General features: G+C 36.1%; 1 protein-coding gene and 1 non-coding gene across 2 annotated transcripts in view; one reads left to right on the top strand and one right to left on the bottom strand.

Moving 5' to 3' along the window:
* TXNL1 (thioredoxin like 1) overlaps positions 1-24,777 on the bottom strand; it is a 39,533-nt gene extending 14,756 nt beyond the window's left edge. Inside the window, exons 1-6 of the mRNA XM_032422580.1 lie at positions 24,477-24,777; positions 13,554-13,650; positions 11,430-11,603; positions 5,569-5,691; positions 3,271-3,340; positions 1,333-1,505 (exon numbers count right to left, since the gene is read on the bottom strand). Of these exons, the coding sequence (XP_032278471.1) occupies positions 1,333-1,505; positions 3,271-3,340; positions 5,569-5,691; positions 11,430-11,603; positions 13,554-13,650; positions 24,477-24,574 (735 nt within the window). The 5' untranslated portion in view covers positions 24,575-24,777. The remainder of the gene's footprint in view (positions 1-1,332; positions 1,506-3,270; positions 3,341-5,568; positions 5,692-11,429; positions 11,604-13,553; positions 13,651-24,476) is intronic.
* LOC116643870 lies at positions 22,177-22,281 on the top strand. Its single transcript, XR_004301652.1, has one exon. It is a non-coding gene; the product is annotated as a U6 spliceosomal RNA (small nuclear RNA).
* Positions 24,778-27,998: the final 3,221 nt, after the last annotated feature.

Below are 27,998 nucleotides of genomic sequence, written 5' to 3'. Positions count from 1 at the left end.
AAACTGATAGACATGCTTTCTGTGACTTAAGTCACTGACTAAAAGTTTGATTGCGATAGGACACAGCACATACACAGACTTGAGCCTATCACAAGATAACTGGGTACAGTGAATCTCAATGACAGAGGAGATTATATCAAGATGTTTGGGTTGAGAGGGCTTTTTCCAATAAATACCTTGCTTCCATCACTAAATAAAGCAACTGGCATTAATTGAGGATATGGTACAAATATAAGTCAGGAAAATATCTGATAACTAGTATTCTAGTTTAATATAACTATTTTTGTCCATTTTATTTGGGTAGAATATTTCAAATACTGAAATCTCAATTATAATCCTTCATCTTATTACTAAGTGTATCCTGTGAAACTCCAGTAAAAACCTCCTAAAATGAATACATTATAGCATTCTCTAATTTATAAAAACCAGAATCATTTCATTAAAACAAGGAAATCATGGGACGCCTGGGTGGCTCAGTCAGTTGAGCAGCTGCCTTTGGCTCAGGTCAGGGATCCAGCCCTGAATGGAGCTCGCCGCTCAGTGGGGAGCCTGCTTATCCCTCTCCCTCTGCCACTCCCCCTGCTTGTCTCTTGCCCACGCTCACTTGCTCTCTCTCTCTAATAAAATAAAATCTTTAATAAATAAATAAATAACAAGGAAATCATTAGTTTAGCATGACTTGTTCTCAGTGACTCTGTGCTCGTTCCCACTTTTTTTCCTAGGTATTCCACTATTCTATTCTAACCCTCCTACTCCCTCCTCTGAAGGACTGGGTTGGGAGGGGTGGATGGGAGGAGGGGGTGGTTTGGAAAGCATATGCTGGGTTTCATTATTAAAATTTACAAAAGCAATTAATAACTGCTAAAAAGCAGCCAACTTCTTAATGTAAATTAAGATAATATAAAAGTATCTTTTAAAGTCATTTTTACTGAGATCATGACCACAACACTATTAAAAACCATACATTCTAGAAAAGTAAATTCGATTTTACAATTGTAACATCACTCATCACCAGGTATGAAAGATAATGTACAAATATCTTCAGTTTAACTATAAATATTCTAGAATAAACTTTTAACATAAGCTGCCAAATATGTATAAAGTAAGTAAACTGACAAATTCAAAAACTTTTAAAAAATCAACCTGTCCTTTCTCTTTAGTGCACATAAATTAAAAAGAAAATTTAATTAGTTCATTATACATTTTTACTCATTCTAAATGAGATGGACAAAACCTACTTTAAAGAATCATTTAGAATCACCTAGGGTACTGAAGGTAACAGCATGAACTGTCACCCACAAACTCATTAAATATAGTTGAAATACTACTTACAGTTACACTGTTAACATTCTGAAACTTAACATAACGAAGTGGGACAATGCCATCTTCTTTAATATCATCCTCTGTTAGTTCCAGAGCTTGAGTTGGTTCACTTCTTTCTGCTTCTTCAAAATCCATAGATCGGGGTAGATTGATAAAAATTTTTACATATTTAGGACCTTGACCTATAAAATGGTAGAATGAAATTAAATGTTAAACCAAACTTGCAATACTTTCCTCCCTTCACCATTACATTCACGCTATACAACCAGTCACACATCCAAATACTTACTCATCTCTACAGCAACTGCTTTTTACAAATACTTCCTATTTTCAGAAGATACAATTTTATTAATGAACAATATTAATACATAATATTGCATATACCCACCTAAATCTTTAGGAACTTTAAGAAATTCTGAGTATTGTCTACGGCCATCCCACCCTGAGCACGCCCAATCTCGTCTGATATCAGAAGAAATTCTGAGTATTTTCATGCATATACCTACCTAAATCTTTAGGAACTTTAAGAAATTCTGAGTATTTTCATAGCCATTCTTTTTTTTATACACATTTTTTTAATGCCTGCTAGCAGTATACTAAATCCTAGGAATACTAGATTGAAACACATATGTACATATGCAAACACATATACATACACAGACTTCTTGCCCTCAACTATAAAAGTCACACTATGATAAATGTACTACTACTAGTGAGGAGGTACAGGGAAGAGGGCAATACAGTCTGACAATGTATGCAGGTTAACATCTGAGCTGGGTCTTGCAGCTGCCAACAACTGATACATTTGTTATTTAGGAGAAAAGCATTACCAGTGACAACATTTAGCTAACAGGAAACTAATCATACAAATTGCCGGGCCACCTGGGTGGCTCAGTCGGTTAAGCCTTCGGCTCAGGGTCCTGGGATCAGCTCAGTGGGGAGCCTGCTTCTCCCTCACCCTCTGCCCCCCCCCCTTGTGCTCTCTCTCTGGCTTACTCACTGTCTCATAAATAAATGAATGAATGAATGAATGAATGAATAAATAAATAAATAAATAAAATATTTTTAAAAGATTATACAGTTGCCAAATTTCATCTTAGGGATTAAAATGTGCTAAGTGGTTAGATCACATTTAGAGAATGTCTTAGTCCCTTTAACTTCAGGGTACAATTCAAAACCCGTATTTAGTGGCTAATTAAGGAATCTTAAGATATTCATATTGCTTACTCATCTCTATAGCAACTACTTTTACAAATACTTGGTATTTTCAGAAGATACAATTTTATTAATGAACAATATTAATACATAAAAATTTAAAACAAAGAAGGAAGGCTATCTGATAAATAGGGTGCTTGCTGTTTCTCCCAATCATAAAGAAAATAAGAAAAATCCTAGTCCCCACTACCTGACAACACACAACCAAAAAAAAAAAAAATCAATAGGGACAGGAAAAAAGGAGGGAGATGAATAAGGAAAATTCTTTATTTAATAGAAAGAGAAATACCAAGCCTGTACAATCCTGTTTACAGCATCATAATATATATAAAGAAGATGAAACTACTAATAGTGCACAAATAGGAAGATCTAGAACCTTATTTTTCATTTATAATAGGAAGAGTATGAAATAAATCTCTTCCAGTTCTGATCCTGAAAAATGGCTACTTCAAACCTGGAGTTTTAGAATAATAGTTGGAAGAAAGAGTTTCTTTGTTTTTAGATTAAGAGATTAAACTTTTAGAAATAAGATAAAATTTTCCTTTTCTTTTCCTTTTAGGTCCTAATAATATCACATTATTTGCATTCATTTATCTCCTTGCTTTGTTCCAGAAACAACTTCACTCTTTCCAAAACAAGAAATACCTACCTCCATTATTTAATAAAAAGTTTTACATATGTGCTAACAGATCCACAGAGCAGAGAGTTAAAGAAAAGCTGTCCATTACTCACCATTATCTGGCCCTTGAAATTTCATTGAATAAAGCTTAACAGGTTGATTAAATGCCACAGTAATAAGCAGCTGTGAAGAAAATAAAGTTTCATTTTAAAAGGGCTCTTGAACACCTTGATACACACGACAGCTATGTAGACTTAAAATTATTAATTTAAAGGCAGAAAATATTTAATTCAATTCATAAAACCAATGTAATATAAAAAATCAGTAAGTTGAAAGTAACTTGATTAGACTGACATTTGAGAAATATAATAATCTATTATTCACATAAGGGAATGACAACAAAATTTAATGGAATAAATTAAATTAAATTAAAAATAGGCATAAGGGGGGGCACCTGGCTGGCTTAGTCAGTGCAGCATGCGACACTTTTTTATATAGAGGCTTGAGTTCGAACCCATCATTGGGCACAGAGCCTACTAAAAAATGGTGGGGGGAGGGGATGCATATATGAACCTAATGTCTTGTGACCTGTAAACTGACAAGCAATTTGTCTTCCAAAAAATCAAACACAATCCAAATTAAAATTCAAACTATATATTTTAGCATATAAGCTTAACATTTTATAGAATGGTCTGTCAAGCATCTACCCACATCATTTGACAATTTGGAAACAATGCACAGATTATGTGAAGAAACTAGCCCTCAATTGCACTCTATTCGGTCCAAAACTCAAGAGAATAAGACTTTTAATAGCTCTGTAGTAACCTCCAAACCTCCATCCTAAACTTATTGGACTTAACTGAATTTAGAAGGCCACATAAGGGAACTGGAATACAAAATACTGTCAGATGCTTCTCTCTCAGAAACCGTAAGTCATTTGCTCAATATTCTTTCCAGCTGAAATTGTGTCTGATGTACTTATCTATGCTTCTACCCTAGAAGGAAGACTTCCCTGGCAGGAAGATTTCAGGGAGGCTGTGGTCAGTTCTGCTGATACTCAACATCACATTATATTCAGGGCACCATTTACAAGGAACACAACTATGAACAATATTCTTAAAGCTGTTCAGTAAAGTAGCTATGGTTGGAGCAAAGATGAAATTTGGATTTATGATTTCAGGATCACTGTGGTCTGTTTGCCTAAGAAAATACCCAGACTATTTCTTTTGGTTATATAATTACTTTTTATACTTGACCTGTAATAATGTGTCAAAAAATAATAAGCATGACATGTTTATAGAAACTTGAACCATAGGTGAAGAGAATGGAAAGCTAGAAACAGATCAAGTCAGCAAGAATATGATACCCTCTTCCTGAAGTCTGTGAAGAAGAATCATTTAACTCCTTTAAGAAAAAGAAGCATGATCAGATTTATGTTTTCTTTTTTTTTAAAGATTTTATTTATTTGAGAGAGAGCAAGCTCACACAAGTGGGGGGGAAGGGTAGAGGGAAAGGAGAAGCAGACTCCCCAATGAGCAGGGGGCCTGCTGTGGGGATGGATCCCAGGACCCTGGGATCATGACCTGGGCTGAAGGCAGATGCTTAACTGAGTGAGACAACCAGAGGCCCCCAGACCTATGTTTTAGAAGAATAACTTTTGGGGCACCTGGGTGGCTCAGTTGTTAAGCGGCTGCCTTCGGCTCAGGTCATGATCCCAGGGTCCTGGGATTGAGCCCCGCGTCGGGCTCCCTGTTCCGCGGGAGGCCTGCTTCTCCCTCTCCCACTCCCCCTGGTTGTGTTCCCTCTCTCGCTGTGTCTCCCTCTGTCAAATAAATAAATAAAATCTTTCAAAAAAAAAAAAAAAAGAAGAATAACTTTTGTGAACATGTAGAAGATGAACAGAGACAGTGGATTAGAAAGTATATTAAGGAAAGTCAGAGTCAAGATGAAGATAATGATGGCTTGATCAAGGCAGTACTACATTACCTCATCTGTGACAACAACACAGAGTAGTACAGGGAAGTACAATACAGGTTTACATCTGGGAGTGAGGAACACACACATAAGGGTGCTCATCTAGTTAGTCTCTACTTCTCAGGTAAAAACTCAGTTGAGTAAAAAATATGGAAGACAGGTCAAGAATGAATATAAGGACTTAAGAGTGGTGAAGACTCAACTCAGTAGTGGAGCCAATCCAAAATTCTGAGATTCTGTGTAATGCACCTGGCAGTTTGCACTGAACAGAGAAAGGAGGTAGGTCTGCACCACCAAAGAAATTGAAACTTACAAAAAGGAAAGGAAGTGGTCACCTGGGAAGGAGAAACATAAAACGAGATGGAAACATGATAAAGAACCCAGAGTGCGCATAAATATTGATAATCCCTAGAAGCTTTAACTTAAGTATCAATTACCTGTTCATCACAATCAGATTCCAAGAAGGTCATATCTTTTCTCAAACAGTTGTCAAATCCATGCTCATCACTTTCATTAAGACATTCACAACCAGCTTTGTTAATAAAAGGCATTAAATCCATCTGAAAAAAAATTAAATCAAGACTTTAGGCAAAGCATCTGGATTTGGTGTAACAATTTAACAAATGTAAATATGTGATTCTCTCTAGATTAGGCAATTTTAAAGAAAACTTCTCTTTTAAAACAGTTACTAAAACTTCTACAATAATCCTTTCATCTGAATTTCTGACTGAGATCTACCACGATTAAAGCCAAGTCTAGGCTTAGCCCACTTGATAAAGTATCAAAAACCAAGTCTTTAACACAAAGATTATAAAGGTTGACTTGTACTTTTTTATTGCCAGTGTTTTGCAGGGCAAAATATGCAAATTAAAATATCCATAAGATCCAAAGAAAGCCAACCTCCCTCTTCTAGCGGTCATGTACTCTTCAAATCTATATCCATAAAGAATTTACATTTAAGATGAATAACAAATAAGGATTAAAACATTTGTTATTATGGAAAATTTCAAGCATATATAAATAATACAATGAACCTCACGTCCTCACTTCCCAGTTATAATAATCAACTCATGGCCACTCATTTCATCTTTACCCTGCAAGCAGTTCCTACCCCTCCCATTTTCAAATAAATCTTAGGCATTTCTTCATTTCATTCATGAACATTTCAGTGTGTTCATGAACATTTCTAAGAGATAAGGAATCTTAAAAAAAAAAATCCTCTGGGATGCCTGGGTGGCTCAGTTGGTTAAACATCTGTTTTCAGCTCAGGTCGTGATCCCAGGGTCCTAGGACCGAGCCCCACATCGGGCTCCTTGCTCAGCAGGGAGCCTGCTTTTCCCTCTGTCTCTGCCTGCCGCTCCCCCTGGTTGTGCTCTCTCTCTCTCTCTCTCTCTCTCCCCCTCTCTAACAAATAAATAAAATCTTAAAAAAAAACAAATCCTCAATATTATTATTACAACTAAAACAATGAGTAATACTTTATTATTAGCAAATATCCATGTTCAAATTTCTTCAGCTGTCTCATAAATGTTTTAGTGTGGAACTGTTAGATTAAGAATCCAAACAACGTACACTATAATTGGTTAATGTCTCTCAAATCTCCTTTAATCTATTATGGCCATTTAGCATCCATAGACCTCTAATATTCTAGATTTTGCTGATTGCTTCCCTGTGGTTGTCATTTAACATTTGCCTGTCTCCCATGTATGTGTTAATAGTCCAACACAATGCCAGAGTTGTGACAGTGGTCATCCCTATGTTGTTTCTGACTTTAGTGATAAGAGTACCTCTGGTGTTCCCCCATTAAGATTTTATTGATTGCTTTAGGAATAAATGGGTATTGAATTCTGTTAAATGCCTTTTCTGCATATTAGGAGATCATAATCTTTCTCCTCTAGATCGCTGGATTTTGTTTACTAATATTTTATGAGCTTTACAACAATTGTTCCTAATTGGAACTGGTGGGTAGCTTTTTTTTTTTTTTGGTGCAAACTTTGCCAGATTCTGGGTTCAATGTCATATTTACTTCAAAAAAAAATTCAGAAGTTTTCCATCTTTGTATATGATGTTAAGCATTTGGAGTAACACCAGACTACCTGATCTTTAAAGATTTGGTAGAATTTCCCTACAAAGTCATCTTAACCCTTATGGTAGAAGTCTCTAACTATTTTCTCTATGGTGACTGGTCTATTCTGGAGTTCTGCTTATAATGGAGTTGATTCTGATAAACTCTTTCTCTAGAAAAGTATCCATTTCATCTACTAAACAAGGACTATTTTAAGTTTACCAAGTACTATAGATTATCAGTTATATATTCACCTATCACAAAGAGTATTATATATATTTATACAGAGACTACTAATACATGTGTGTATCATTCTGAAAGAGAGTATATCATTCTAAAGAAAAATTTAATGTCAAATAATTACATGTCAAATCATTATCATCAATATGATGATAATCCATTAGAAGAATAGCCCCTTAATTATTCATGCAGTGGCCTAAATGCTTTCAAAGCCAAAATGTTATTTTGAATTATATTAAATGTTACATTGCACTAGATATTACTCAGGGTAACACACTGTAGCCAATTTAAAAACAGCATTCATTTGCCTTGAAAGGGTAGGTTTGACAAAATCTTTTAAACACTTACGTCTTCCATCCTACCAAGATGCCTCTTCAATATTATATCAAGGATTAAGACCCAGGCATGAAGACAACATTGCAGTCATACTTGTAATATCTTAATGATGAAAAATAAACTAAATAGGTGACTTAAAGTTGTTTTAATATTTATTTATTGTGGGGCACACAAAACAAGTATCACAAACAGTTTCATTAAAGTGCTTTGTTATACAACACTGTCTGGGGACAAATTGGCATTATATCTGACCTAACTACAAACTGACATATTCTAGAAATATGCAATTGGAAATAAATATCACTACCTATGTAATCAACTTGCCAATAATGACAAAAAAATAATGAGAAAACAATCAGACAAATCCAGATTGTGGGACAGTCTATAAGACAGATAGTCTCAACCTGCGCTGTACAATAAGATAGCCATGAGCCACATGTGGCAATTTAAAATTAATTAAAAGTAGATAAAATTTAAAATTCAGTTCCTCAGTTGCACTAGTCATGTAACAAATGCCTAATAGCCACATGTACCTAGTGGCTACTATATTAGACTGGTGCCAGTTTAAGCTTCCAAAAAAAGGCAGTAATGAATTAAAAAAACAACAATAACAACAACAAAAAAACAGAAGTTTCCAGAACACCAAAGAGAAACAACTTAAATGTAATGCATGATCCTTGACTTGATCCTAGATGGGGGAAAAATAGCTATAAAGAGTATTCTGGACGGGTGCCTGGGTGGCTCAGTCGGTTAAGCTCAGGTCATGCACCCGGGGTCCTGGGATTGAGCCCCACATCAGGCTCCCTGCTCAGCCAGGAGTCTGCTTCTCCCTCTCCCTCTGCCCCTCCCTCGGCTTGTGCTCTCTCTCTCTCAAATAAATAATAAAATCTTAAAAAAAAAAAAAAAAGAAAATTCTGGAGATAATTAAGAAAATGTCAATGTAGTCTTTAAGTATTAGAGATATTGTACCATCGTTAAATTTCTTAGGCGTGATAATGGTATCGTGGTTATGTAAATGAATGTCCTTACTCCTAGAAGCTACAGGCTAATAAAATATTTAGAGATGAACCATCATAATGTCTACAGTTTACTTTTAAATGATTCTGTAGGAGGTAAAAGTGGATAAATATATATCAAGAAAGCAAAAATAGCAAAATATTCACAGCTGATGAACACAGGTGAATGGTATATGTGTTTGCTATACTACTACTCTGTCAACTGTGTTTTGTTTAATAAATTTCACCTTTCTTTTTTAGAGGGGGAAAATCTGAAATAAGACACACAGCAAGTTAGGAAAACCTTTCCATGCTTCTAGTTTGGGTTAACAAAAGATCTTACTACACAAATTAGGGTCACTTAAGGTTTCATTTCATTTTGATGAATGATGACAAAATTTGTAGACCAAAATCTACAGTTCAGAGGGCAGAATACTAAAATATATATATAGGCCTCAAGATTTAGAACATATGCAAATCCAACTTCAATTCCAGAGTGCCCAGAACTCAAACTTCTGGGGGAGAGGAAGACTTGATATTGATGGCCCTCTCATTGCCACTGAAAGCCATACTAGGTACTCTTAGCAAATACAGGAGAGAAAAAAAGAATGTTTTAAACTTTCCCAATGTTTCAATCAACACTTTAAAAACTAAAAGTCATTATATTCACAAAAACACTGTCTTACTTCTGAATAAGAATTATTATGATTCTTAACGTTTTGAGTATCACATCTACATTTATTGCAGTATTTCAAACCCCTCTAAAAGAGGTATGTGTATCTCTCTTACTCTGGCTTCAATCAAATTAGGAGTTCCAAAACTAGGATGTATAAAATCAGTAACTGTATAGCCTCTTAGTGTTAAAACATAACAAAGTCTTTAAAACCAAAATTTTGTTTTAAAATTGTCAATACATTTCTGCAATGCTAATACTTAAATCTATTTAAGATACAGGCTTTCATTCATTCACTTATTCCCGTTAAGTTTCTATTTGTGTTGTGAGAATGATAACATTCTTAGAAACACATTACCAATTCTTAAATATTTAAGAACCTTGCAGACATATAGTTCAAAACTTGTAATGTCTTGATTGACACCTGATGGAAAAAATGAAAATGTTTTTAATAACCTTTCACACTGTATTCATAACATTTGCGTGAAAACTAAATTATTTTTATTTCCTAAAACTTCATTTTTTCATGCTTATTTCCTACCTGAGGACAAAACACTGATAATCACATTTAGCTGATGTGTAAAGAAGTATCCCTCTAGCTAAGCAGCAGGACTGTTGTGCTCATAAGAACTTTTCATGCAAAAACACTTAGTAAATAAAGGAAAAAAAAATACAAAGATGTAAACACAACAGTTTACAAGTCAAATAATTTCCAAAATTTTCCAAAAGGTGTCACAACCCTGACTTATACAACATGTTCATACTTTCTAACTGGATATTATATTACAATTTCAAATTATTACATAACAGTTCTGTTTTAAATAGATATTAATTGTGCCTCCCTAAATTAATTAACGCTAGGACGACATGTTAAAGACACTTTTTGAAGATACAACACTCAACCCCCCCCACACACAAAAAGAATCTCTCATATTTATCTGACTAGAGAGTCTCCTTATTCAGCATGAATTTAAGAGACTTTACAGAAAGAACGTGTAGCCCATGACATCAATCTGCTTTACTGTAGTTGATATATATTCTTTCATATACTAGCTTTAACTTAAGGTAACAATTATTTTTTAAAAAGTTCATTTTTGATCTGCAATTACCATTAACTTTATAACAAAAAAAATTAGGAAAGATATATACAAATATATGTTTTGGTATGCAGGATTAACCAATTTGCATAAATGAGTCAGTTACCATGAAGTGCTACTCCTGAATTTTGGTCCTTCCTGAACAGCTCTTAAATGATAAAGATACTGAATTATAATTATTTGTATTATGTAATTCTCAAATACTTTTAAGTTCCTAAGTCTTCAAGTTATTATTTGAATAATAACTTACTCTTAAAACTCAGAAAAACATATCCAATAGCAAAGTCACATATGACCCTAAAACAAAGTAAGTAGATTTTTTTTTTTTAGCAGAAAAAAAGAGGTGCCAGAAAAGAGGGAATACATTAAAAAAGAGAGAGAAAACTATAGGAAGTGGCAGGAAAGGGTGTCCAGCATATAAAGATCACACATTAAAATTTACATGTTATTTTACACAATTGTCAAAACCTGAAAAATTTTTCCAATATACATTTCTTCACATTTTTGAGGAAAAAGTATAAACGTATAATTTTAAGATTACATATAAATAAAACACTCATTATATGTAATAAAATGAAAATTAAATGTATATATAAAAATATATATACATTAAAAATGATTAAATGTTTAAAACTGGCTATTAAGACAATTCAGAAATCAGGTTTAAAAAAAACAAGTGGCAAAAAGAATTATTTAGGAAAAATTGTTTTTGATGAGGGCTTAAGATTATAATACATACAAACAGAAGCAAAAACCCAATAATCAGCTAATGAAATTACTTTTAAAGATCTGATTTGAAAGTATTCTTAACTAGCAAAAGATAACAGTCAATTTCATTTTAACGAAATAATGAGAAAAGATATATCGTGATTTCACTCTTAAGTCTACCTACATAGCCTTTTGGAATATCTGTGTCCTCATTGCTTCCAGGGTCATTTTCTAAGTGCTGCTTGATTTTTTCTTCTAATCCAACAGCATCTGCTCCTTGATATTGATCAATTCTCACTTTGTTTCGAAAAAACAGAAATGTAGGTGTTGCTGATATATTGTTGGTGGCAGCTGTTCCCTAGAATTGGCAAGTTAGATGCCGTTAATGAATTAAAATTTATCTTAAACCACTCTGAATATTCATTCTACCTCTCTGTAGAAGTTAAATATCACAAGCATGAACAAAAACCACATAAAATAACTCATTCCCAATTGTTATTTAAGAAAAAGCAGGCCTATTACTGAGGGCACAACTACATTATCTTTAAATTCCCAATGAAGAACATGCATTTTTATCAATTTTAGTGTTAAACACTTCACCCACCAGTAGAACAATTAGCTTCCAATACAGAAATTATGCTTTATACCACCAGCTAGCGCTTTCATAAGTACATGCTGTTTCTTAAATGGGGAAGCCCAAAAGGGTATTAATACGTCAACACAAACCACTGCTACTAGGAAAAAGTACAGATCTGAAAAACAGTAGCCCATCTCTCCATGAAAATGAAGTAACAACCTCACTCAACTCTACTCATAGAAATGACTTCTGGCCTCCCATCAAACACACTGCAACATTTACCTTTTAAAATTCTGCTCCACTCCACAATATTATAAAACTAAGTACTGAGTGGAAATTAGCTACTTAACCACTGACTCATGACTTAAACTTTTCATATGCATAAAGGAAAGAGTTAAAGCAAACGTGTCATCTTGCATATTCAAATACTATAAAAAGGTACCACTACACTGTTTAAAGAAAAAAAACCATCAAGTTTACATACAGATGTCTTCTATAAACCTCAAAAATTAAAAAACAAAAAACAAAAAACATGACTGACGTTTTAGAACAGTACTGTCCAAAAGAAATATAAGACATAAATGTGGTGTATATATATAATCTTAAGTTGCCAGTATCCACAATAAAAAAGTACAGAGAAACAACTGAAGTCAATTTTAATGCTATATTTTAGTGAATCCAATATTTGCACTTTCAACACAGTGTAGAACATCAATGACATATTTTACATTTTTTTCATACTAAGCCTTCAAAATCCTATGTGTATTCTACACTTACAGCACTCCTCAATTTGGATTTGCCACATTTCAAGTGTGCAATAACCACATGCTGCTAGTGGCTATCATACTGGACAACAAAGCTCCAGAACAAAGCTCCCGAGTAGAGACAGGAATACTAAAATAAGGGCCAGTGATGGGAGCCCAGTAGTATGTGACAGAAGTACTAAGCAATATTATAGGGTTTAAACCAAACCCCAGTGCTCGCTTTGGCAGCACATATACTAAACCAAACCCCAAACTACTCACTACAAACTATTATAACATTTAAAAATTCTTTTCACACTCAGAATGTATCGAAGACAAAACTTCACCAAAAAGAGGAGGTACACAGCTATTCCTTAATCAGAACTAAAGACTACATTTTTAGTGTTGGAAGGAACCTTCAAAACTTTTTCCCATTAACTCCTCCTCCATATTTCCACATATGCAAACACAGAATTGTCACAGAGTCATTCCTACTAAGTAATCAGAGCAATCTCCCCACAACACTGTGGCTCAATCGACAGTAATTAACACTTTCAGGTTTCTGCTGAGTATGCAGCTTTGAAGCTAATATTACAAATTGATCAATTCAAATCAAACTATAACCAAGAATTCTCTGACATGGCTTTCAAATCAAACAATGCCTCAGCAGTAAAAGATAATATTCTCGATTTGCAAAAGATAAAAAAAATGTAAAAAAAGGACTTCCAGGTGACTGATTTAGTTGAACAGCTTATCAGTTTTATATCAGAAAGATATGAATATCAACAAACCCAGAAGCAATTAATAGTGAACTACCCTTTTTAACTAATGCAGCCACAATGACATTTGTAGTAATTCAGGTCCATATAACATTTTCCCATCTTCAAAGCAGTACTATGTGCATAAAGAGAGAAACAAACGAAGGATGATAACAGTGTTGAATTTCAAACCAATGTAAATTTTTTTTTAAAGGACTCCTTTCCCTTACCTGACACTGATGTACATCAACTTCCAAGAAAACTGCCTGTGGATACTTATTACTCATAGAACTGAATGCTGGGGCAATCCTTAAACACGGTCCACACCTGTGAGAAAGGTAAAATACGTGCTTGGTAAAAAAAAAAACAAAAAGAAAAACAAAAAAAAACCCCACCAAAAACTGTATTAATTTATACTCTAAAGAATTTGTTAATTAAAATATGAAATTAAACAAAATCTGATCATCCTAGCTTCAGTCTTTCTAGTCTTTTCCACTAGATTATTGAGATATACTTGCATCAATACATTGTCTTAATTGACTACAGATTTATATTAAGTTTTAAAGTCTAATAATGTTAAGTCTTCTGGCTTTGTTCTCACTGAGAAAAATTAAAGATGGAAATAAAAGGAGGAATATACTATGCTTATAAACTGGAAAACTCAACAGTGTCAAGATGTCAATTCTCCTAAATTTGATCTTTAGAGTAAATGTAAAATCCCAGTAGGTTTTCTTGCAGAAGTTAACAAGTTTAAATTCTAAAGTTTATAGGGAAACACCAAAGATAACCCAAGCCATTTTGAGGTTCAAAGCTGAGAAAATTAATTACTGAATATTAAGAACAATCACAAAGCTTTATAAATTAAGAGTGTACAGTATTGGTACAAGGACAAACAAACTGACCAAGATAAAAGAACAGGTCCAGAAACAAACTTTTCCTACACAGAGTAACCTGATTTATCAAGCATCTGACACAGCGGTTCAGCGGGGAAAGGGGGGTCTTTTCAATAAGCAGTGCTGTGTCAACAGGATACTCACATGGGAAGATCCGAGTCTTGGCCCCTATACCTCACACCATACACACAACCAATTCCACATGGATTACATATCTCAATCTAAAGGTGAAACAGTAACAGTTTTAAGAAAAAATACAAAGGATACTTTCAAAACTTTGGAGTAAGCAAAGATTTCTTAAAACACAAAAAACACCAAAGAAAAGAGGAAATAATTGATATACTGGAATATACTTGATAAACTGGAAAATACTAAGACCTTTTGTTCATCGAGATACCATTTAGAGAGTGAAAAGACCCCAGAGTGGTAAAAAATATATATATATCTGTAAAACATATCGAAAGGCTTACACTGCTAATATGTAAAGAATTCCTACAAATCAGTAAGAACAAGACTGACACCCAAAAGGAAAATGGGTAAACTCTTAAACCAGTACATGACAAATGAGGTTATCCTAACAGTCAATAAATATGAAAAGATACCTCACACTTCATTAGTCACTAGGGAAGCCAGGGAAATGCAAATTAAAACTACTCCCACCAAAATAGCTAAAATAAAAAAGAACAAAGTATTACCAAGAATGTGGAGCAACTGAATTGTTAGTGACTGTGCAAACTTTAGGAATATAACCACTGTAGGGGTAAAGAAAAGAAACTGGCAGTATCTGCTACACAAAGACCTATGCCTACCTCATGAGCATGTCTGAAGTATATAAACAACAGAAATGTCTACATAGGTTTGCCTTAGGGCATTTGAAAAAATACTGGTAGTAGTAATATTTCTAAGAACCAAAAGTGGAGACTACTCAAATTCTATCAACACAAAATGAGTAAATTAATTGCAGTTACTCCTACTGTGGAATACTATACAACAATGAAAATGACTGATGTCAAACGTCATGCAAAAACATTGATTAACCTCACAAATAATACTGAGAAAAGTAGTACATTATATGATTCCATCTATGCACAGCTCAAATACAGGCAAAACAAATCAATGGTACTACAGACAAAGGTTACCTTTCTGAGAGTTAAAGACAGGATGGGGTCATGAGAGATATCAAAAAGCTAGTTATGTTCTATTTGTCCAGAAGCTCATTACATGGGCATGTGTGTTTAGTTTATGAAAATTAATTAAGCTATACATTTATAATTGTGTATTATGTTGTATCTCAATAAAAATTTAGAGAAAACCCTTGGCAATAGCAGAGAGGAGCACAAGGAAAAGCAAGTTCTGAAGTATGAGATGTTCAAACTCACAAATGTTCATCCTCAAGCTGCGATTGTCTCTCTGGTCTTAAAATTTTAATCAGTATATTCATCCTATGCCATCCTTAAGCCTCACACCAAAAAAGCTAAGAAAATAAGCAATTAAGTTCTTTAATATTAAACTTGGTGCTTCTGAAAGTAGATTTTTGGATCTAACAATCCTCAGAAGTCCTGAGACCAATTTGAAACAAACATTTAGAGTCACTAAACCTATGTTTAGTTTAGCAAAATACTTCGAGTTATCAGTAAGTCTTAAACATTATGGATGGGAGTACCAACTGTTATATCCTTTCTGAAGGGCCATTAATCATGATCTGTCAATTTTAAATGAACACAACCCAAGATTCAACAATCTCATTTGCATACATCTATCCTACCTAACACTCATTTTCGCAATACATATAACAAAGTTCAATTCAATGTTTCTAACGGTAAAAAACTAGAAACAATCTAAATGGCAGCAACAGAAAAATAGTTTAAAATGTTATGACACATTCATACCAGGGGATAAGGATAATTTGTAAATTTGTACTGTTTAAAAGAAAACTAAGTCTCATAATAAAATTCTCTATTACTACATTATAAAGATGTGGATATATACACACGTTAGGTGTGTCACACAATAATCAGTTAATTACTTCTGTAAAGTACGACTGGAAAAGGAAGAGAGTTTAGGGAAGACTTTTAAATTATTCATACTTCTGTATCCTTTGTTTTTTTTTTTTTTTTAGGATGAACAGGTGCCTTTATTTTAAAATATTAAATAACTTGAGACTAGAGAATTTAACACTAACTGCATTTAAACGGGTGTCCCAAATGAAGCACAGCTATTTATGCTACACCACAACACATTCACTCCTGAAAAAAAATCTCCCTTCTGCAAAAGTATGTATTCAAAATAAGACTTACGGGAAAAATCAGACTGAGGCAAACCATTTAAACCTATACAACTTTGTAAAAACATCCCTAAGACAAAACAGTAACGTACTCAGGAAATATTCGGACAGTTGGGCAGGTGGCTCGGACTAGAGTCTACCTCAGCGAATATTTAAAACGAATAAAAACAATGGAAGTGCCTTTTCAGGTACTATGACAACTGAGCCACGGGGCTGTGGGAGGAAGTTCAGTACCAACCATGAAGCCCTCTATGGAGCAAGTGCTCCTGTTAAACTGGAGTAACTCTCTCAAAACAAACGCGGAAGGGAGTTTGCCTGTATCGCTGAGGGGTTTGCTTCTTCCTGCTAAAGGATCTATTTCTATTTCTGTTCCTCACTATCTAGGAAAAACAGAATATGAACCAACACAACTTCCACATCATACTGAGATCATCACTCTATTCACCAGGCATGTATGAGCTAATCAGTGTTAAAAAAAAAAAATTTCTTGTAGCTAAAATAACTGTACTAGGGGCGCCTGGGTGGCTCAGTCGTTAAGCGTCTGCCTTCGGCTCAGGTCATGATCCCAGGGTCCTGGGATCGAGCCCCGCATCGGGCTCCCTGCTCAGCGGGAAGCCTGCTTCTCCCTCTCCCGCTCCCCCTGCTTGTGTTCCTCCTCTCGCTGTATCTCTCTCTGTCAAATAAATAAATTAAAAAAAATAAAATAAAATAACCGTACTAAACTGTTCCCTTTCAAACTTTAACCTTATCTAGATCCTCTGTTTAATTTTAGTTAGCCATCACAGGTTGTAACTTTAGTCAAAAATCAAAATAAGTCCTAGAACAAAGAAGCAGAAATAAATACAGCAGCATACTTTCACACTATAATCATTCAAATGAATTGATTATTTTAAGATGTTTGCCTGCTTAACATTAGCATTTAAGAATAAATTTAAATTTCTATTATTAGCTGAGCTCATGAGCAAGTCACCTGATTTCTCCATACAAAATGAGAAGGAACTAGATTCTCTAGCACCTTTCTCATATCTAAAATATTATGCCCCAGGGACATCTGGGTGACACAGTCGGTTAAGAGTCCAACTCCGGGACACCTGGATGGCTCAGTCGTTAAGCGTCTGCCTTCGGCTCAGGTCATGATCCCAGGGTTCTGGGATCAAGCCCCGCATTGGGCTCCCCGCTCAGTGGGAAGCCTGCTTCTCCCTCTCTCCCACTCCCCCTGCTTGGGTTCCCTCTCTCGCTGTCTCTCTCTGTCAAATAAATAAATAAAATCTTAAAAAAAAAAAAAAAAAAGAGAGTCCAACTCTTGATTTCAGCTCAGGTCCTGATCTCATGGTCATGCGATCAAGCCATGTGTTGGGCTCCACGCTCAGCGCAGGGTCTGCCTGAGTCTCTCTCCCTCTTCCTCTGCCCCTCTCCCCGCTCCTCAAATAAATAAATCAATCTTTAAAATATTATGCCCCAAATATGCCTGAATTTCAGGATCACACTTTTTTCTCTGGTGCAACCCCTGATTCACAGCCCTTAAATAATATATAGTCACAGAGCCTCTGAACTTGTAAAAGTGACCACAGATCACCTAGTCCCGAGGTTTAAAAAAGAAAAAAAAGTTCTTTTTCTATCTCTGAACCTCTCTTTGACAGAAAGGTTACCTGTTAAATCTAATATGTAAAATGGATATGTAAGAAGGATTCTGACTTATGCTTTTTGAGAAAAACACAGCAGACAACTCTCCAGCTTTCTGCAATACATAAAGAATCAAACCCACAAAACTAAAACTTTAAAACTGACCTAACCTAACACAATTATTGGATAAGTAAGAACTGAAGACCAGAAAAGTTAAACGACTTGCCCAAGATCAGGCACTCTAGTCAATGGCAGGGCCATAACAGAACAGTTAACTCCTAATCCAATCCAATCCAAGCGTTCTTTGAAAGCACCAAGTTAGGTTCATAAGTAAGATTTTTGTTTACAGTCATGATATAAATACATTTTACTTCACGAACTTGCCGCTCTTCACTATTTGCTAAAGTATTTAGTGCTCTGCCTTGAGCAATAAGATGTGTAAACACATTGCTGATAAATGGTAAGGAAATGTATGTGCTTTCTGAAGAGATATTTTAAAAGTCTGTTTTTCCATAGGGCACGACTTTAAAGTAGGTAATGTCTAGATAAATTATATTTTAATTAGGGCAGGCATAATCATAATTGGTCCTATTAATAACACAAAATGGCTAGCATTCATTGAGCATTTACCGTATGTTATACAATTTACAAAACCCTTAAATTCATTTAAGCCCTACAATTCCTCATTTCAAAGTCAAGAACAATGAAGTACAGTGCTAGAATTTGATCACAAAACCCAACTCTTAACAGCTATTCCCAAAACCCCAAAACAGTGACCTACACACTGCTTTTTGTTATTTCTAAATTAATTGCCAAGATTAAAACTATTTATATGCTCTTTAAAAAAATCCAGACAGATACCATTTTGTGAAGTTCAAATTCAGGCAAAACTAATCCGTAGTGTTAGAATTCAAGAATGAGAAGAAAGTGTGGCGGGGGATGGAGGAGGGTAAATCTTGATCTACATGTTGGTTAAAACAATGTATACACAAATGATTTGTCTACATTTCGACATGCATGTCATACTTCAATTAAAAAGTATACTTTTAAGAAAAATTCTCTATGTTCTCTAAGGCCTCACCATGTGCTAGTTATCTTAAAGCTACTACCTACCTCATTATCTGCCTGGTCCCTATGGACTACTGAGCCTGCTATCTCTGTAATTCAGTCTGCAGCAATGGTGCATCATATAATTAATACCATATGTACACATATATACGTATATATACTTATACACACATACATATGCGTGTGTATGTGTGTGTATATATGTATGATGTGTTATCTGAACAAGCTACCATAACCATTAGAACTCAACATCCTAATACACACTAACATTCTTCCCGGATGGTAACACCTAACCAACTACAAATAGGACCTACTTTAACAAAACTGAATATATGGTAAATACATCTATAAAAATGATACATTCACAAATTAAAGATAAAAATCATACTCCATATAATTTCACTTATATGTGGAATCTAAACAAATGCACAAATGAAAAAACCAGAAACAGACTCATAAATACAGAAAACAAACTGGTGGTGGTGGGGTGGGGATTGGTGAAGGGATCAAGAGGTACAAACTTCCAGTTATAAAAAAAGTCATGGGGATGAAAAGTACAGCATACGGGATATGGTCAATAATACTGTAATAACTGTGTATGGTAAAAGATGGTAACTACACTTAATGCTGAGCATTTTGTAAACTATATAACTTAAATCACTATGTTGTACCCTGTAACAAATAAAATATTGTATGCCAAGTATACTTCAATTAAAAAACAATCATTCATACTAAGTTTTATGGGGAAGAAAATGTATATTCTTTCAGCATTGGGGCTTACCCACCAGTGATAACAACAAAACTGGCACTGCTTATTAATCAATCACTAAATGTATCTGAGTTTACTTAAAATGAGTTAACAGTTTGGAAATAACAGTTACAAAAACATGTTACCACAGTATATAATTCACATATATAATTTCATTCTCTAAACAATAGTTAGGTTACATGTTACTATTCCCATTTTACAGGTAGAGAAAAGAATATCAGAGATTGAACTGAACTGTCCTAAATTATAAGATTAGTTTGCAAGCAGCTCTAACCAACTTTTTAGTTAGATACTTATTTAAAAATGTCAGGCTTGGGCGCCTGGGTGGCTCAGTTGGTTGAGCGACTGCCTTCGGCTCAGGTCATGATCCTGGAGTCCCGGGATCGAGTCCCGCATCGGGCTCCCTGCTCGGCGGGGAGCCTGCTTCTCCCTCTGACCCTCCCCCCTCTCATGCTCTATCTCATTCTCTCTCTCAAATAAATAAATAAAATCTTAAAAAATAAATAAATAAATAAATAAAATAAAAATGTCAGGCTCTATGCAATATAGAGATGAACCTGCATTTCCTTTCTACTTAGGCTGGGAAGAATAAGAAGAGCACTTTATAATCCAAACTGCATTCAGCAATGGGACCTTAAGTTATTTAACCTGTGATTCAACATCGTCATTTGTAAAATGGGGTAATTTCAAAGATTATTTTGAGGATTGAATAAGTCAATATAAATGCTTAAACAGGGCGCCTGGGTGGCTCAGTCGTTAAGCGTCTGCCTTCGGCTCAGGTCATGATCCCAGGGTCCTGGGATCGAGCCCCGCATCGGGCTTCCTGCTCAGCGGGAAGCCTGCTTCTCCCTCTCCCACTCCCCCTGCTTGTGTTCCTGCTCTCTCTATCTCTCTCTCTGTCAAATAAATAAATAAAATCTTAAAAAAAAAAAATGCTTAAACAAGTCTCTTACAAAAGTAAGTAATATGTAAATGTTGACTGTTTCAATTGTTAAAAAAAAATAAATACCAGAGAAGGGTGCCAAGACCATTCACTGGGGAAAAGACAGTTTTTTCAACAAATGGTGCTGGGAAAACTGGATATCAACATACAAAAGAATGAAGGTGGACCTTTACACCATATACAAAAATTAACTCAAAATGGGTAAAAGACCTAAATTTGAAAGTTAAAATTACAAAATTATTTGATGAAAACAAAGGGGTTAACTCTTCATGACACTGGATTTGACAACAATTTCTGGGAAATGACACTAAAAGCACAAACAACAAAAGATAAATTGGACTTCACCAAAATTTAAAGACTTGAGCATCAAAGAACACTATCGAGGAAGTGAAAGGCAACCAATGGGAGAAAATATAAATCATGTATCAGATAAGGAATACCCAAAATATATAAAGAACTCCTACAATTCAGTAACAAAAAACAAAAGTCATTCAAAATGAGCAAAGGACTTGAACAGACATTTCTCCAAGGAAGATAAATGACCAATAAGCACAAGAAAATATGCCCAACTTCATTAGTCATTAAGGAAATGCAAACCAAAACCACCAGACCACTTCAGACCCATTTAGGATGGCTATTAAAATATAAAAAATGTTGGCAGGTATGTGGAAAATTAGAACTCTCCTGCACTGCTGGTGGGAATGCAAAATGGTGCAACCACATTCCACTCCCAGGTATATACCCGAAAGAACTGAAAGCAGGGACTCAAAGAAATCCTTGCACACCAATGCTGATAGCAGTATTACTCAAAATAGCTAAAAGGTGGAAACAACTCAAATGTCCATCAACAGATGAATAAGCAATATATGGTGTATACATACAGTGAAATATTATTTAGCTTGAAAAAGGAAATTCTGACACATGCTGCAACATGGATGAACCTTGAAAACATTATGCTAAGTGAAATAAGCCAGAAACCAAAGGACAAATATTACATAATTCCACTTACATGAGGTATCAAGAATAGGCAAATTAATTCATAAAGACAAAAAGAAGTTACCAGGGGTGGGAGGTTGGGGGGTACTGGGAGTTCTTGTTTAATGGGTAGTTACTGGTTAATGCTTTTACCTGAGATAATGAAAAAATTCTAGGAAATAGTGGTGACGTTGGTACAACATTGTGAATGTACTTAATGCCACTGAATTATACATTTAAAAATGGCTAAAATGATAAATTTCATGTTACATATATTTTACTCCAATTAAAAAACTGAGTGCTCGCTTTGGCAGCACATATTACTAAAATTGGAACGATACAGAGATGAGCATGGCCCCAGTGCAAGGATGACATGCAAATTCATGAAGCGTTCCATATTTAAAAAGAAAAAAAAAAACCTGAAAATACTGGAGAGCCACTAAAGATCCTTAAACAGTGACAATCTGCATAACATTTTATTAAAATGAATAGACAGGTTAGGTATAACATTGAAGTGGAAAAAAAGGAGTAAGACTCAAAGTAGGGTTGGAAAGGAAACAGCTGCTGGAGAAAATTACGTTCTTGGCCTAAAATGGGACATTAACTTTGATCTAAGAGGTTTCCTACATGGTCTACTGGATAGAGTTGTTTGAGGGTCCAATACTGATGCCCAGTTACCCCAGAGGGGTCACATTGACATAGTTTGTGTAGGAATACTAATGGCCAAAATGTTAAAAGAACTTCAAGGTAAATATAATCTTATCAGATTTATAAATGTTAGCTATAAATATGCTTTTGAACTTAAAAGTTCTCTAAATTCATTTTCTTTGTGCTGTTTTTCCAAAAAAATTAAATTTTCATTGCATCAAAATACCTTTTTAAAAGTAAACAACACAGTGCTTTACCAATCAATGTCTGCAGTTGTTTATGGTTAAATGTTGCCTCATTGTTAATGGAAGTGTTTCCTTAATAGCAAAGTTTCCCTACTTTTCTCACTTCAATTAATAAATGATTTATCACTCTCATCTGTGCTGCTATGGTAAGGGAAAAGAGTATTTTATTGGGGGACGAAAGTCTATACACTCCTACAAATTAGAATTAGAAAAGTGAATTAAAAATGAGATTCACTGTTAAAATCATCTCTTTTCCAACTTTGGCCTAGGTACTTAACAAAAGTACAGGTATCCCTCCATATTAAAAATATCAACATTACAAAACTGCTAAATGTGGGAGGGCACATTTATAGAATTTTGACATTCCTTTTAGACATATCCTTATAATGAAATTTTTATCTTCTTCAATTTAGTAAATATGAAAGTCCACATGTCAAATGGGTACTCTATGCCACCCTAGAAAATCCAATATACTGTCCCTTTTCAATTCTGTATAAAAGAGGTTGGTGCAGGATTAAGTCCTTAATTGTTTTTATCTTATCTGCATCCCCCAAGCACTAAAACTATCTAATCCTAATGCCACCACTTATACACTCAACATTTATTGAATCACATTCAGGAGCCATTAATCACTTTTTACCCTGATTAAAAATACTGCCTTATGTTTATATAGTTACCTGGACAATTAAATGTGTTACATAAATAGTGATACCCGTAGTAGATTTCTCCAGGTTAGTTTAAATGTAAATAACTCCGGGGGTCAAGATAAATCAAATGGAGACCTTTAATCCTGACATACACAAGGGAAGGTCAAGAAATACACACAGTCGCTGAAATCTTGGTTCTGAAGGCCTAGTTCCAACATGTCACTCTTATAGAGGTACACTGCACACTCAAAATAGAAAATCCACCAGCTCTGCGACCAATAAATTATGTTGAGATTTACCAAAGTCAGTTAAGCATCGTTCAAGATCTCTGTCCTCTTAAACCATCAAGTCAAAAATGGAGTCTATTTGGCCAAACCCAGATGTTTGGATATCTATATTGTATATATACTCACTCTTCATTTCTGTGATCAGATGCAGTCGCACACATAACGGAGCCTAAGTTACAAAGTTACTAACCAAACGAATAACAAAACCATTAAGAAAATTAAAAAGCACTCGGACCCAACATTAATTTAAAATGCATTAAATGAGCCTCGGGACTAAGCACTACGTGGATTAGTTGAATAGTCCCAACTGAATTTCCTAAAGGTCTTACAGAAATGCAGGTGGTGAAGAAAGCCAAAGTGTTCGGTAAATTAAGATTTCAGGGTTTCTAAAATGCAAGTGACAGCTGGCTCCCCGAAACGAATGGGACGGGTGAAAGCAGGGGCGGCTGTAGGAAGACTCCAACAGACTAGAAGGAAGAGAAGTGGGCCACCCCCAAGTCCAGAGCTCGTCCGAGGATGCAGAAGGGACGGGAGGCGATCTCCTAGGCTAGGGAACGCGGATGGCCAGGCCTTCGTGCCCTCCAGAGACTCCCTTGTGCACCACCGGGGGCTCACACCCAAGAGCGGAGGCCTAACTGGGCAGCGGCCTGGGGCTGCGGCCAGCGCCGGACATTCCGCAGCAAGAGATCGCAAAGGAGTCGGGACCCGGAAAAAGTGAAGGGAAAGCAGGGACGGAGAGACAGCGCCCGCAGGGCTCGCGCCCGGCCTCACCCTCGCATGGTGAACTTGACCACGGCGAGTCTGGAGCCCGCGCCGCTCAGCTCCGGCTGGAAATCTGGGTCGCTCCCGACCGGCTTCACTCCCACCATTCTCAGCCCGGTAGGGCGGCCGCGACGCCACCGGCTTCAAAACTGAAGACGACTCGGGAGAGTAAGGGGAGAGGCTCGGAAAGGCCAAGGCCTGAACACAGGAGGTACCGACCGCAGCGTCTTCTCCGGGACTCTCAGTGCCGAGTCACGCCAGGGAGCCGAGCGGCCGAGGGGGTGGGGACGGGAGGGGGGAGGGGAAGGGAGAGGCGAGGGAAGGAAAGGCGTGCGGCACCCAGCAGCCACCGCGCGACAGGGCCGCCGGCGCTTGCGCACGTTAGCGTCATTTCCGCGTCGTCCGTTTTGGCTCCCACCACCCAATCCTAAAACGCGACCCCTGGCTCCACCCTCGACTGAGGAGCCCCGACTCCGGCTGGAGCGGCGCAGGCGCGGAAGAGTAGCAGTCACAAGCTCAGACGTGAGTGCGTTTCAGAAGTTCGTGTGTTCCTCCGCCGTTCCAAGATTCGCGGCTTCTACCGAGTTTTCTGGGGTGGGAAAGTAAAAAGGGGACCCCTTTTTCCCCGAGACTTGTGGCTAAGGTTTTTACCCCAGTGGTGGAAGAATAACTTTGTCTCGTATTCGGGGCAGATCGCCACGCTAGACAAAAAGAGACTTTAGGTACATTGATTTACGGATCTCTTGATACAAGGGTGCTCTCTCTCTGCACTCATCCACAAAATATGCACGTGTTTTTAAGTTGTGCCTGAAAAAAAATGAAAGCACCATCCTTCCTTTAGAAACACAGTCTAGTGATAGACGTCAGCAATAAAATAACAAGTATGCAAAGGAAACGGTGGGGACAAATGAGACAGGAGGATGGGGCAGGGTAAACTTGCTAGAAATTGTGGCCCCTGAGCTGGATCTTGACAGAAGAAGAGAGCCAAATAGTGAGAGGTGACAGGAGTATTACAGGCAGAAGAACCAGCAGTACCGATTCGTGGTTGGGGAGGGCTGATGATAATAATAATAATAATAGTTAATAAATTATGCGATAGACAAGATACATGCTCTTTGTGTATATTAGCTCATTTAATCCTCACAACAACCCTGTGAAGTAGGTTCTGTTATTTCACGGTTAGACGAATTTTCCCTAGTTCACACACCTAGTAAGAAGTCAAATCAGCATTCAAGTTGAGGTAGTCTAACACCAGTGTGTTCTTTTAAAAAGTCAGGCTACGTGACAAATGATTTGCTTTTGGATTTAGCTGGGGTGATGAAACTGAAGAGGAAGATAGAGGTCTGATCAGGACTAGCTTAAGAAATTTGTATTTTAACATGAATGCAATGGAGTAATCACTGTAGGGCAATTTTTTTTTTTTTTTTAATTACAAGAAAGTGTCTTTAGAGAAAGCCCTGAGGTAGCAGTGAGGAGGCTGGAAGGCAGTAAGACAAGTTTAGGTTACTGTAGTAATCCAGGAAGTGAGTTATGGGAGCAGCTGAAGTGGAAATGAAGAGGACATGATTATTTGAGAAACAATTAGCAGCTAAAAATCACAGGATTGAGTGACCAATTGGACCAATTCAGAGCAATGACAGATGAAGGAGTCTAGGATAGTGAAATATTTCAATCTCGTGGCTTTTCGTACTGAGTTAAAATGCCAGTAGGACATCTAGGTAAGGAGTATAGCAGATAGTAGGAAGGTTGAATCTGGAACGAAAGAAAAAGGAGTAGGCTAAAGTTGCAGATTTGAGAGTCATTAGTTTTAAGGGTGAAAATTGAAGCCCAGGAACACAATTAAACAATTTGGAGGCCAGATGGCAATTATTGTCCCCATTCTACTGATGATGAGGCTCACTTTCAAGAAGTGTGTAACTCATTCAGTTATACAATTGTACAGGTGCTTAGCCCTCGACATTGTACCCAACATTATATTGAAACAGACTTTATATATGTGCACAGAAATTTTTAGCAGATGTTATTGCAAGGTGATTCTCTACTGAGTGTTTTTTCCTCTATAGTTTACAAATCTCTTCAATAATTATAAATAGTATGTATAATAAGAAGAAAGAAAGAAGGTGCAGCTGGGGGAAAAAGTGCTATACAAAAATTCTACAAAGGCCCAAGTTTCTTCCTTACCCTATTAGTAGTAACTAAAACAAGAATAATATTCACAGTTAATTGGTCTCCTATGAAATTTAGGTAATGTTTAGTATCATTAAGTAAAATAAGCTTTTGGTAGATGAAATTTTCCCCCCAAATGTTATTTTTTTAATTTGTTTATACCACCCTGAAAACCCCATTTACTAGAATTTTCATGAGAATTTTAGAAAAACTTACCATTAAACTTCTGCAAGGATGACTTGTGATTATTTTTAAAAGGATGATACACTTCCTCCATTCCTGAGATGAACATATTCAGAAATGCAGAATACACTGTACATTAACTCCCTCCACCCTGTCCCTCACTTGGTGGGCATCACTCTTAGAGGACACGGTTTCCCAGGGTCTATTTAGCCTCAGCCTCGGAATTCTATTCAGCTCCACCCACTACCAGAATCAGCAGTCAGGATGAAACCTATTTGCCATCTCACGTCTTACTATAACTGTTACGTCCTGAAATCCGTAGATCTCGAACTGCAGTGAGCTCATTAAAATGTGGGTTTCCAGTGTCACACCCAGAAATTCTGGTTCAGTTGTCCTAATGCATGGCCCAAGAATCTGAATTTTAACAGGCATCCAGAGTAGCTGATGCAAGGAGTCCATATTTTGAGAACCATTATTTGCTCCTACTTGTCTACTGTCACATAGCATTTAGAATGCATTTAATATGTACAAGGTACTGTGATAATGCTTTGAAACACCTTTCTTCCAGGGACATCAAAAGGGAGATTAGACACTTCTACAAAAGCTAATAATACAAGGTAAAATGTGGTAAGTGCCATAGTAGAACTATAGATAACATACCATGGTGGTTGAGAAAAAGAAGAGAACATTTCCAGCTGGAATGAGCAGAGAATGCTTTATGAAAGTTCTAATATTCAGGCCTGGATAAAAATAAGAAATGCATAAACTTCTTCATTCACAGAAATGACTCCTGACTTTCCTCTTAACTCATCAAGAATATAGTTCACTTTAGACTCACCCATTTTTATCAAGCTCAGCCGGTCACTAGGGGCAGCTTTTCTACCATGACTTGTAGCTGCCATGGGTTCACTTTGCTGACTTTACATATAGGTATATCAGAGATACATCATCCATGCCTTTATCTCTCCCATAGCCCTTTGCCCATGGTACGTACAAAATAAGTATTGGTTGGATAAATGAATGGCTAGGAAGCATAATAAGTATTACTGTCAGTCCACAAAATGCAGGGATACAAGAAATATTACTTTGATGTATAACTCAATTTCATTTTGACTCTGAATCCTCACCCTCCTCCTGTAGTCAACTAGAACAAAAACAACCTTATCTCCTCCTCTGCCTGCT

The sequence above is a fragment of the Phoca vitulina genome, unplaced genomic scaffold (genome assembly GCF_004348235.1).
Source record: "Phoca vitulina isolate PV1807 unplaced genomic scaffold, GSC_HSeal_1.0 scaffold27, whole genome shotgun sequence".
Taxonomy (NCBI): Eukaryota; Metazoa; Chordata; class Mammalia; order Carnivora; family Phocidae; genus Phoca; species Phoca vitulina.
Note: the sequence above shows the minus strand (reverse complement) of the source record. Positions and strands in the feature narration are given on the sequence as shown.